Source organism: Dryobates pubescens, chromosome 35 (assembly GCF_014839835.1).
Source record: "Dryobates pubescens isolate bDryPub1 chromosome 35, bDryPub1.pri, whole genome shotgun sequence".
Taxonomy (NCBI): domain Eukaryota; kingdom Metazoa; phylum Chordata; class Aves; order Piciformes; family Picidae; genus Dryobates; species Dryobates pubescens.
This window is the reverse complement of record NC_071646.1, coordinates 916921-929488: the sequence shown is the minus strand read 5'-3', so window position 1 is coordinate 929488 and position 12568 is coordinate 916921. Positions and strand designations below refer to the sequence as shown.

The window sequence follows — 12568 nt, the reverse complement described above, 5'->3', positions numbered from 1 at the left end:
GATAGTGACGACATCAAAGCCTGGCCTCAGCCTGTCCCGGGCGGGCCGAGCCGGGGCTCGCTGCCTTCGCTCCGTGTCCCTGCACGGTCCCCAGGAGGCTTCGTCCTCGTGCAGAGGATCATGTAGGACCTCTCCAGGGCTGGATTCTCACAGCACCGCTGCCCTTCCCCTGCCCTGTAGAGAGCATCGCAGCGCGGATACAAAGCAGCTGTGACGGCTCCGGAGCTCTCCTGGCAGCCTGAGACTGGAACTGAGCTAGCTGGTAGCACGGGGGGGGCTGCCCAACCTGTGGCATGGGGTTGGGGGTCACCAGCTTCCCTCTGTCACCACTTCCTGGACATGCCAGAGGTCCAGGGGACAGCTTGATTTTACACTCCAGAGTTATGGCTCTGAGTTCCCAGAGCAGAGTTGGCTCCACTGGGCAGCCCCCCACCCCCAGAAGAGATCAAGTCCAACCACTTGCCTCGAGCTCACAATCCACCACTGCTGCTGAGCCACTGAGCCCTCAGCACCACGTCCACACAGCTTTTAAACACCTCCAAGGATGGGGACTCCACCACTGCCTTGGGCAGCCTGGGCCAGTGCCTGAGAACCTTCTGTGTGAAGAAAATTGTCCTAATATCCAAACTGAACCTCCCCTGGTGGTCTCCTCTTGTCTGTCACCTGCTGAGAGAAGAGCCTAGCCCACACCTGGCTCCAATCTCATTTCAGCCTCCTCTTCTTCAGGCTAAACAACCCCAGTTCTTCTCTCAGCTGCTCCTCATGGAACTTGTGTTCAAGGCCCTTTCCCAGCTTCATTCCTCTGCTCTGGCCATGCTCCAGCACCTCAATGTCCTTCTTGCAGCAAGGGACCCACAAGGGTGCCACCTGCCATGCTTGCACTGCCTGCAGCCCCAGCAGGACCCAGCCAGCTTCCCACAAGCCCTCGCCGGGGCAGTGTCCAGGCCCTGCTGGTGAGGGTGAGCAGGGCCACGGGGTGTGCCAGCACCACCAGCCTGTGAGGCAGTGTCTGAGTCATGCCAGGAACATGCCAGCCCCGCACATTCCTCCCTGTTTACCTGCTCAAGCACCCCAGAGTCCAGCCATGCTGCAGGGGATGCATCCATGCAGCTCCTGGGGGGACATGGCCCCACCAGACCAAGGGGCTTGAGGCAAGAAGACCCCAGAAACCCTGAGATTGCCTTGGACCTGGGGAAGGAGGAGGGTGGCTGCCCTGGGTGGGTGATGCTCTGCCTGTGGGAGGATGGAGCTGGGAACGTGGGTGCCACATGCTCAGCTCAGGCCATGAGGCTGCAGAGCTGGGTGGGATTAGCAGCAGATTTTTTCCCCTGTGTGCTGACAGCTTGGCCTGATAAGCCACAAAGCCCAAATAATTAAAGAGTACTTGGGAAGCTGAGTCACAACTTTGGTGGCCCAGGATCTCTCCTCTGTCTCTGAAGGGGAAAAGGGACTCCCTGGGGTGGCTGTGTGGGCATGGTGGCAGCTGGGCCATGCTGGAAAGGGCTTTGCAGGGGTTTGGGGGCTGGAGAGCAGCAGAGCTTTACCCACAGCAACACTGGGGCCATGGTGTTGCCTGCCCCATGAGCCATCCCAGCAAGCCTCCCATGGACACTCCTGGCCTCAGAGGCACAGCACTGCTGCCCCTCCAAGCAAAAGGGATTACACCAAAGCCAAAGTCAGGATCCAGCCTTGCAAACCAAGCCTGTACCCTCTTTTCTTCCACCACCTGTGTCCCTCTGTGGTGAAATGCTGCCCTGGTATCTGCGCTCGGGGCTCAGCCTGGGCAGGATCCACCCCACAGCAGGGGGCACGACCTGCTCTCTGCTCCCTCCGCTGTTCCCCCACCACCTCCTCACTGCCTGCTCCCGTCGGGGTTCCTCTCCCGCCCCATCCCACGTTCATTCAGAAGCAGAAGGAGAATTTTGGCAAGCAAAAAGCGAGGGCAGCCGGGGCCCAGCCTTCCCCAACCTCTCCGTGTGGTGAGGACGGTTCCAGCACGTCACCGGCAGCAGCCGTCCCCGGCGGCATCCGGCGGGGCCGCGGCTCAGCCAGCGCTGCCGCCGCTCTCCCATGAAGGGCCCTGGAAAGAAATGTGCTGGCACTTTGTCTTGCTGTTGCCCAACAGCAATGAAGCAGCCTCCAACGCTCTCCCTCGCTGTGGAGCTGCTGGTCCCTGGGCTTGGTGGTCCCATGGGGGCTTGCAGCTCCATTGCTGTACCCCAAAACCCCAGGGGTGGAGGTGAGGTAGTGACAGGATGAGAGGGAATGGCTTTAGGCTGGAAGAGGGGAGATTGGGACTGGATATTAGGAAGAAATTCTTTCAAGTGAGGGTACATTGCCCTGGGAGGTTGTGGATGTCCCCTCCCTGGAGGTGTTCAGGACCTGGCTGGATGAGGCCTTGAGCAAGCTGGGCTGGTGGGAGGTGTCCTTGCCCATGGCTGGGGGTTTGGAACTGGATGATCTTTAAGGTCCCTTCCACCCCAAACCATTCTATGACTCCATGAGCAGGAAGGTGCAAACAAGTCCAGGGAAGGGTCACAATTTGCCCAGCAAAGCTGAGTGCTCAGGACACTGAGATGAGCATTTCCCACAACAAGAAGTAATTTGGTTTTGCCCCAGAGTCTTGCCCCCTCTGAAGAAAACTCCCCCTGAGCAGTTCTGGCAGAGGTGGGCAGGGGTGGGCAGGAGAAGGGCTTGGGGCACCCCGCGGTGTGCAGGCTTGACCTAAGCGCGGTGATTAGAGCTGGGTTAATCCTGCCCTGCACGGCGGAGCGCTGCACCCCGAGCAGCTCGGTGTTTTGGAAAGCCCAGGCCGGTTTCTGTAGGTGTGGGACAGCTCTGACCCACATTCGCAGCGCCTGGCAGCCGCCGCGCCGAGCTCCTGCGCTGCCAAAGTCAATCCGGCCAGGTCCTCCCAGCTCCCGCCCGCGGCTTGCGCTCCTCGGGGAGGGGGGTGGGGTGGGATGTGTGTGAGGAGGGTCTGCACCCTATCACCCCCCAGGTCTGCTGCTCCCCAGCCACAGCTCCCCATCACCCAGGCTGGGGAAGAAGGAGGGGCAGAGGTTTAAACCTCCCCGACCTTCCCGACTCCGGCGAGGATCTAGCGCTGAAGCCTGGGCTCCGCAGCTCAAAGCGAAGGTTTTGCAACATTCCCGGCATTTATCCCTCGGCAAAGCCTTCGCAGTTTCGAAAGAAAAAAAAACAAAACAAACAAAATAAATAAAGAGGAGAAGAAAATGTCTTCGATCTGAAAACAACACCACCACCACACACACAAAATAATTCCCCACCCCCCCCCGCCAGCCCCAACCCCAAACCGCAGCGCGGTTAACCTGCCATGAATGGGACTGCAGACGCCGGGCTGGGGCTCAGCACAGAGCCCGGCTGTGCAGACTTGGGTTGTGTTTGCTTAGGGTCCAAGCCATCACCCCCTGATCTTCTCCAGCATTAATTACCAGGCACCGGGAGCACACAAAACCTCCTAACAAAATAACCTTCTCAAACCCTTCTGTGCTGGGAGGGGGGGTGGTGGTGTATGGGGGGAGGGGGAGAGTGGTGCGGGGGGGAGGGGGAGGGGGGGAGGTGAGGCTCTGGGTTTGCAGTGAATGACCCCAGTGTTTGGGAGCTGCTGCTGAAGGATTTTGATGAGTCACGAGCTATTTCTGTAAATAATGAGAGAAAAAAAGGGGGGGGGGGGGGGGGAGAGAGAAGAAAAAAAGGGAAAAAACAAGGAAAAAAAAGAAGAGAAGGAAATGGACATTAGAAAAATCTCCTCGTGGAGATTCACCTTTTGAAGATGGAAAATGAAAGACTTGCCCCTTCCCCTCTGTGCCACCCTTCAGCCCTGGGGGGGTTGCATGCAAGTGCTGTGCTCAGGGGGAGGAAGAGGCAGCCCCACCACTGCCACCCACCGTGGCTGCACCCAGGGGACCACTGGGAATCGTGGCTTGGGCAGCTTGAGGGCCCCTTTGGTGCGGGGGGAGCTCATGGACCCTGTCCCAGCTGGGCATGGGACTGTGCATCACTGTGGCCTCTTGCAGGGATAGCACCTGGGGGATCAAAAGGATGATAGGATGAGAGGGAACAGCCTCAAGTTGTGCCAGGGGAGGTTTAGGTTGGACATTAGGGGAAAGTTCTTCCCTGCAAGGGTTGTCAAGCCCTGGAACAGGCTGCCCAGGGCAGTGGTTGAATCACCATCCCTGGGGGGGTGGTTTAAAAGACACACGAGAGGTGATGCTGAGGGACTTGGTTCAGTGGTGACCTGGTACTGTTGGGTTGATGGACTTGATCCCTTCCAAGCAAAACGATTCTGTGACTCAATGAAGAGCAGCATTGCTGGAGAGCACAGGGTGCAGCCAGGGATGGAGATGGTGACAGCAGCACTGTCCCTGCACAGTGCCAGCATTTCTCCTCACTGCTGTGCTGGGCACAGACCTGGGCAGAGTCAGAACTCCCATGGATGTGAGGAAAAGCATCGAGCTGGCTGGAGAAGAGGGTTGTACCCCCATGGATGTGGGCTCCAGAGCACCCAGGAGGGGAGAGAAGGAGAGGGGTGGGTGCCTCCTGCTGTGGGAAGGGGAGGCAGCTGGTCCCAGCCTCTCCCCCCCTCCATGCACTGGTTTAGCAATCAGACCAAGGCAGCTTTTCATGCCCATAGCAAAAAGGGAAAAGAAGTTTCTAGTTTAAAAGTTAAAAGCTGTTTCTCCAAGTGTTAAATCAATCAAAGCCACATGTTCCCCCAAGTGATGGACAGCCTGGAGCCAGCTGCAGGCCCCCTGGGAGCGGGGATGGGGACGCTGACCCCTCCACATGGCTCGTGCACCCATGGGTGCTGGCTCAGCCCCCCGGGGGGGCAGCGTGGGGCTGGTGCAGGCACGTTCAGCACACCCCAGGAAGCCACTGGCAAGCTGGCCACGGTTCAGAGAGCCCTGGAAAAGGGCCACTGGAAAAAAGATTAAGTTTGGCTGGGATGGAGCAGCAGAGGGAAGGGGATGTAACAGTCTATTAATATTGGCAGGGTCTAGACACAGCTGGGAGCCAGCCACGGAGCTGGGCTGCGGACCCAGGGGCTGGGGGCTGCAGCGGGGGCTGAAATCTGCTCCCCGCCCCGGCCCAGCCTCCTCCCTGGCCCCTCTGCTGCTGCAGCTCTGGCTGGGACTTGGAGTGAGGCTATTCAGGAAAAAACCCAAGGCAAGAGCCAAAAGTTCTGACTGATGAGGCCTCGATGGCCTGGGAAGTCAATTCCCCGAGGGGATTGGTTTTAGAGGGCAGATATCACAGGATCGTTGAGGCTGGAAAAGTCCTCCAGGGTCATCCAGTCCAGCCATCAGCCCAGCACCACCGTGGCCACTAAACCAGGTCCCCAGCTGCCATTGGCCACACACTGGTTCGAAAGGGGGACAGGGTTTGATGTCTGAGGCGGTGCTGGGTCAAGGGCTGGAGCTGGCCACCTCCGAGGCCTTTTCCCACCAAGCCAATTCCCAGGACTCTCCCTGAGTGGAACCACCTGAAGGAAGCAGGCAGCAGGGCAGCAGGATAGGTAATTCATTTTATTGCATTTTATAATGCCATTGTCCATACAGATTCTTACATGCAGCTAGACCTACTGTACAGGGGTTTACCGTCTGCCAAGGCAGACACACGGAGCTCCGGAGTACAAATACACAGCACTGCTAGTTCCTTTATACAGCACAGGGACACAGCCGTGGTGGGAGAGGAAGGGGCACTCTATACACATCCTCCCTCCCCCCCACCCTCCAGCCCCCACCCTGGACCCGGTCCCACCTCCCCAGCATCCCCTTCCTACCTGGCGCCAAAGAGGAGGGATGAGGAAAAACGAACCAAAAAGGGGACAAAAAAAAACCCAAAATGAGGACAAAAGTGGTGGCAGGGCTTGGAGGCTCCTCAGGGAGGAGGAGACCCTCAGGCTGGGCACCCATGGGGGTTTCCCCAGGAGCCGTCACGGGCAGTGGAAGGTTCCCAAGGCCCCGGCTCTGGCCTGTCCCTGCCTTCCCCAATGCTTCCAGGACAAAAACCTAGATCCAAGGAGCTCCTTCCTCTTGGGCTGGCCAGGTGTGTAAACAAAGCAAAGCAAAGCAACCCTTTGGCTTAATGCAGGTTCAGCTGCTGCTTCCCCTTCCACGGCCTCCCCAGCAGCTCCCCAGTGCTGCCAGCACCCCTTCCCTTTGAGCACTGGTTTCTGACCCCACTGGCTCTACCCATGCTGGCTGGCTGGGGGAGGGGGGCGGGGGGGGAGGGGGGAGAAGAAGAAGAAAAATGAAATAATTGGGGGGGGGGGGAAGAGGAAAAGGTAGAAAATGGAAAAATTCCTTCAGGTGAGAGAGAAGTGAAAATGCCTTCAGTTACAGAGAGGCTGCCCACAGCCTCCTCTCACAGAACTGCCCCAGGGTGGGAAGAAGTTGGAAATAAAACACACACCCCCACACCAAAAATCCAGAAGAAGCCCCAAACAGCCCCAAAGAACAATTGGGGCTGGTAGGTGTAACCCCAGAATCTCTCTAGCTCAATGCAGACAGACACACAACCCTGCCCCACGCTGTGCTCGGTGCTTGAGCCTTCCCTCTCCCCCCTCCCCACCACCAGGGTGTGTTTGAGGTAAGAGCTGTGGAATTGTCTCCAATTCAAACCAGCAACGACAGCAAAATAATCAACCAGAGGGGTGGGAGGGGTGGGTGAGGTTAGGAGGGGACGTGGGTTCAGATGGGACCCTGCAGAGGTGGCTGGGGGGGGATGGGGGGGAGGGTAAGAGAATGAATTCAGTTTACCCCTGAGTACCAAACTGGGCACATTTGCTGTGACATCACCAACTGTGGCTCCTGTGGCAGCAAGGGCTGGGCAAGAGGCATCACCTGGAGCCACTGAGCTTCCCAGACCTGGGCATGTGTTTGAAAGGAAAAAAACTCCTTTATAAGCATAGATTTCTCTCTCTCTCTCTCTCTGATACATACATTGAGTGCTCTTTGGAGCCAGGATGGGGGCTGCACACCTAGTCTAGGTGCCTGGCTGTCCTCATGGGGTCTGGGGGTGATGGTGAAAGGGTTTTGTCTGGACCTGCTGGGTTCTGGAGGCAAACAGCTCACCATGGCCCCAGGAGGTATTTTTGGGGTGTCTGTACCTCTGGAAAAGCTTCAAAAATAATAAACCCCACCCTGAGCAGGGAGGGCAGAGGGTGCTGGAGGCTTCCCTGTGCTGGCTGTGCTCGTGCCTGGACCACCCTGGGGCCCTGGGACCCCATCTCTAGGTTTTGCTGAACCTTAGGCAGAAACTAAGGGGGTGCAGAGCTGCTGCAAAATTAAACTGGAAGAGCACAAGGAAGGTGAGGGGAAAGGCCCCAGGGGGAGAAAAGATGGGGAGCAGCTACTGAAAGATCCCCCCGGAACGGTGAGGGGCTCTGACACCACGCAGAGCTCACAGCCCCGTGGCTGTGGGGAAGGACCCAAAGCACCCCCAGCAGTGGGTGGGAGCTGGGCAGCGCTCATCACCTGCTGGCAGCCCTCCCTGCACCCACATGAGCTCCTGAGTGTCCATGGCACAAACCCTGATGGCTGCCAAACTTCCCCCTCCATAGGAAGGACAAACTAGACCAGTACCACGCCAGGCTGCGCCCAGCACAAGCCCAGGCTGCTCCCTCCCCAGGAGCACGGAGGTGTCCCAGACACACGGGAGCAGCACTGCTGGGTGACACTGGGGGCTGGCACTGCCCCAAGAGGCACAACTGCCTCTCACTGTGGAGATGCAAACCAAAAATCCCAAAGCCTGGCTGCAGGCAGGAGATCTCCTGCTGAGGGTGAACCGTGGCTGAGCAGCAGTGGAGGGGGGGAGCGGGGGCTGCACCCTCACATGCAGCCCCTTCATCCTTTGGACAAGTAAAGCAGCAACGTGTGGCAGCAGCCTCCCCCCAGCAACACCCACCTGTGGCAGCTGTAAACTTGGTTAGAACAATAACTTAAAATCTAAAGACTGGAGGGGAAAAAATACAGAGAGAGAAAGAGAAAAAGGAAAAAGAAAAGAAGGAAAAAGAAGAAAAGAAAAAGACAACACAAAGGAAGGGAAAAAAGAAGGAAAGAAGAAAGAAAAAGTGCAAAGAAGAGAAGAAAAGAAGAAGCAGAGAAGAAAAAAGGGGGAAAGGAAAACAAGAAAAGGAAAGAAGACATAAGGGGGGGGGGAAGAAGAAAAAAGGAGATAAGGGAGGGGGAAAGGAGGAAAAAAGAAGACAAGGAGGAAAATAATAAAGAAGAAAAGCAATAAAAAGTTCAAAAAAGAATAAAAAGGGAGGGGAAAAGGAAGGAAAAAAGAGAAGGGAATAAAGTAGGAGGGGAGGGAAACCCGCGGCACCTCCAGCCTCGCGTTTGCTTTGGAGGTACAGAAGGGATGAGGCTGGCCCCACACCTCAAGAGATGGGGTTTGGTTCATGCCCCTCAGCCTGGTCGGGGTCTTTGGTGTCCAGCAGAGGCTGGGTGGGAGGCGGCGGCGGCGGGGACGAGCCGGGAGAGAGGCTGGAAGGCGATGCCGGGGCGCGGGGGGCCTGGCTAAGCTCCTCCCTGGGATGTTTCGGCTGCGGCGCGGGGGAGAAACTTGGGTCGAGTGGAGACACCTAGCGAAGGCTGCCTGGGATGGGCTGCGCTGGGCGAGCACTGCCGCGCCTGCCGCTCGGGGGGCATTTCCCGGGGGCTAGGGGAGAGAAAAGGGTCCCCCTGCAACACCAGCCACGGGGGCGGCTGCTGGACCCCGTTAATAGCCCCACTGGGCTGTGCCCCCCACACTCGGTGGCTGCTGCCCTGTCACGGGGGGGTGGTTTCCACTCAGCCCCACCGATGGCTGCCTGCAGGGGGGGAACAGGGAACCCCTGCCCCCCATCTCTACAGGCAGCAAGAAGGGTCTCAGGTACAGGCTGTGCCGGGGACCAGAGCCCCGTGGGGATGTCACCAAGGTGATGCTTGGGGACAAACAAGAACAGTCCTCCCATGACCCACGACTGCACGTTGCATTCTCACCCCAAAACGTGGCTCCTGGGGTGCTGGTGCCAGGACCCCAACACAGGGCTGGGGGCTGTGTGCTGGGGCAATGACACAGCCCCCACCACCCATGTCTCAACCCAGGGTACCAGGGACAGGGCAACACGGAGCAGCCTCGGGGTCCCTCTGGGACAGCCCAGAGCTGGGCAAATTCCCCAAGACCCCACTGTGTGCCAGGACAGCCAGTGCCAGCCTGGCCACGCTGGGGCAGGTCCCCGAGGCCAGCACAGCTGCTGCCAGGAGGAGCCCAGCGCTGGGTACCCACATCATCACCACCACAGAAAGAAAGAGCAGGGAGCAGAGTGGTGTTTGGTTGTCTTGTTCTCGTTATTATTGATATTTCTCTCTTTTTTTGGCATGAAGACCATCTGGTCACCTCAGCTACTGCCCTGCTGGCTCTAGACAGCTTTTGGTATCTTCCCATCTGGATGCACACAAAAGGGTAACAAAAAGAAAAGATGAAAGCAGGAGCCCCGGCGGCAGCAGGCTCAGGCTCCCCGGCCTTGGCCACCACAGGCTGGCACCAAGGTCAGCTTGGCTACCAGCAGGGTGGCCAAGCAGGGCTCACCACCAGGCTCTGCCCACGCCAGCTGCTCTGCAGGTGCTCTGTGGTGGTGGATGCTGCCTCCTCCCCACGCCGCTGCCCATCCTCGGAGACCCTGCCCCGGCTCTGGAGGAAGAAGGGGGCACGAAGGGGCCCAGGAGCTGTTCCCTGAAGTCGATGTCGTGCCAGCAGCCTTCCACACACGGGCTGGGAGGGATGTCACTGCTGCAGCCAGCGTTGAGAAGGAGGCAGGGAGGGAGATGTCCTCGCTCCTGGCGCTGGTGTTCGGCCAGGGATGGTCACCACTGGTGGGTGCCACCAACACCCCCACCAGCAGGGACTGGGGGGCTTGGGGAGGGCCACCAGTCCAGGGCGGGCGTTCTGCTTGCTGGGCAGTTTAACAACCTGCCAGAGGTTCCAAGGCAAAGGGGACACAGCCCCACTGGCACGCTGGTCCTCGTCCTTCCCCCAGGTGCAAGCCCAGCGTCCAGACCATGGCAGAGAACTCGCCCCCATTTCTGCCGTTTCTTCCCCCAAAGCTGGGTGGAGGCAGCACGTGGGCAGGGTCCACAATCGATCCCTCCTAGTGCAAAGCCCACTGGGGGACAGAGAGACAACAGCAGGTTCCTGCCATCGCCTTCCCTCCCCAGGGTGGTCACTGGCAGAGGCTTGAGCATCGCAGGGTGGCAGAGAGCCGCAGGGGAGGAGGGGACAGAGGAAGCCTCCCTGTGCCCACCGTGCACAAGGAAGGAAGGAAGGAAGAAAGGAAGGAGGGAGGGGACCATTTCGGACAGGAGCAACCTACCATCCTCGTTCACCAGTCACTAACCAAGGGAGGAGGGGAGGCAAAGTCCAGCTCTTGGGTTTTTTGCTTCTGGCGCCGTGGGCGGTGGCCCGCGGCAGGGGTCGTTGCCCGGGGCTGCAGCGCAGGGCAGGGGGAGCGTGAGGGAGGCGCCGGCAGCAGCAGGTGGTCGCACCAAGGAAACCCTTTTTGCTTTGTGGAAGTGCCTTTAAGAAACAGGTTAACGCTGAAGGTCACCTTGGGGAGGTGGGAGCCGTCGCTTGGTCTCCGTCTGGGAGGGTGGGAAGGGTTTGCCCCTCGGTGGGGAGGAGGAAGGGGTCCTTAGGACAAGTCTTCCACCGGCAGCTCCTCCTCCAGGTCCCTGTCGTCAGGGATCGTCACATTCTGGTTGGTGGTGGCCATCAGGGACACAGGTCTGCTGTCGTCCTCTGCCTCGGCTGGCTCCTCCTTCACGTGCACTGGGTGGCTGCAGGGAGGGAAGCCTTCAGCCTCGGGCAGCAGGTCCCACTGCCCACAGCCCCACGAAGCCCTTGCTCCACCTCTGCCCTCACCCAGGTGAGGGGAGGCCACCAGCAGCTCCCAGCGCCACCCGCCCTGAGCTCCAAACCCTCCAGCAGCCCAGCACCACCCCCCAGCACCCCTCACGCCCTCTGCCCAGCCAGGCTGACCTGTACTGCTGCGGGGACAGGCGTGGGCTGCTGCTGCCGTTGCTGTTGACCTGCTCCACGGTGCTGCTGACATCGTCGTGGCCCACGTGCAGCATGCCGCTGGCGGCGCTGGTGTTGATCATGGTAGGGCTGTTGAGCAGGGGGAAGCTGCTCTCTGCCAGCGCAGCCTGCAACAGAAAGCGGCAGCTGGGGGCGCGGGGGGTGGCAGAGGGCGGTGGAGGGGCTGGGCTGCGGAGCAGGGAAGGCTCAGCCCCCCGGCGGCTCTGCCAGGGCCAGGGCCGGGGTCCTCACCTGGTAACTTGCATTAAGTGCTCCGTAACCGAGTCCTGAAATCATGTTCTTGACCAAAGTTGGACTCCTGCGGGGAGAGAGAAAGCAGAGCAAGGCTCAGCTGGGTGCTGCTGGCCCCAGGGGGGGCAGGCAGCAGGGGTGGGGGCGGGCCGGGGGCACCCACCCTGTCATCTTTGGTGGCCTTCTCTTTTGGTACTCGTGCTCGTCCACGGTCCAGACGGCTCCCTTGACGTTCTCCACGCGCACGAAGCACTTGTGCAGGCTCAGGTTGTGGCGGACGGCGTTCTGCGGGCACAGCAGGGGCAGGCTCAGCACCACGGCCCTCACCTCGCCGCCCAGACCCCCTCCTCCTCTTCCTCCCCATCCTCCTCCTCACCCAAGGCTCTGGGCCGTCCCGGTCACGTTTGGTTTGTCTCCACAGCCAAACACTCTGCACAGCCGGGCAGGGATGCTGCACGCTCTCCCCCACCCCATCAGCAAGCAGGGGGGTTAGGAGTTGAGCCCCCAGACCACACCTGGGACACGACCCTGCTCCGTGGGCCTCGGCAAGGTGCTGAGGACGGTGGGGACAGCGTGGGACAAGTGACACCAGCATGGACCTGGGAGCAGAGCTGCCCTCTTGGCTGCAGCTGACCGGGTGCTGCTGGGTGCAGCCAATCTTTTCCTTTCTTTCCCTCCCCCCCTCCTTTCTCCCCCCCTTCCCTTTTTGGTCCTTTCCCTCCCTTTCTTCTTTACCTCTCCCATCTTTACATTTCTAAATGTAAAATAAAGAGACACACACGTAGGCAGACAGCGCAGCCCCGAGAGGGACCGGCTCCCTTTTCCCCTTCCAACTCCCTGCCATTTGCTACTGCCCCTATTTCATTACCAATTTTAATTTGCCTCTAATTAAATCCTGTGTATTTTTCCGACTCACTTGCTAATCCATGAGGGAGGCAGGAGGCTGGAGTGGAATCTCTCCGAGCTATAATTACAAAGGGCCTAATCACGCCGGGGCTCTGCCTTTGAATAAATTTCCTTGCATTAAGGTTCTCAGATTCTCTGCCTTGCAAATGAGAATGACCCCAATTTCAGGAAGTTGGCCTTGGAGGGGTTTTTTATTTTATTTTATTTTATTATTATTATATATATATTTATTTATTTTTTACTTCCAGCCCCGGCTGGTGCCCAGAGAATCATTGCTCACGCCGCGGCACCAGCCCCAGGGGGAAAGGTCGAGCAGGGGCTG

General features: G+C 59.0%; 1 protein-coding gene across 6 annotated transcripts in view; it reads right to left on the bottom strand.

Moving 5' to 3' along the window:
* Window positions 1-9272: 9272 nt before the first annotated feature.
* FOXP4 (forkhead box P4) overlaps window positions 9273-12568 on the bottom strand; it is a 64653-nt gene continuing 61357 nt past the window's right edge. For all 6 annotated transcript variants that reach the window (XM_054176370.1, XM_054176373.1, XM_054176374.1 and 3 more), the window contains 4 exons: window positions 11504-11625; window positions 11341-11407; window positions 11050-11216; window positions 9273-10847 (listed from right to left, as the gene is read on the bottom strand). In XM_054176370.1, the coding sequence (XP_054032345.1) occupies window positions 10703-10847; window positions 11050-11216; window positions 11341-11407; window positions 11504-11625 (501 nt within the window). In that variant the 3' untranslated portion in view covers window positions 9273-10702. The remainder of the gene's footprint in view (window positions 10848-11049; window positions 11217-11340; window positions 11408-11503; window positions 11626-12568) is intronic.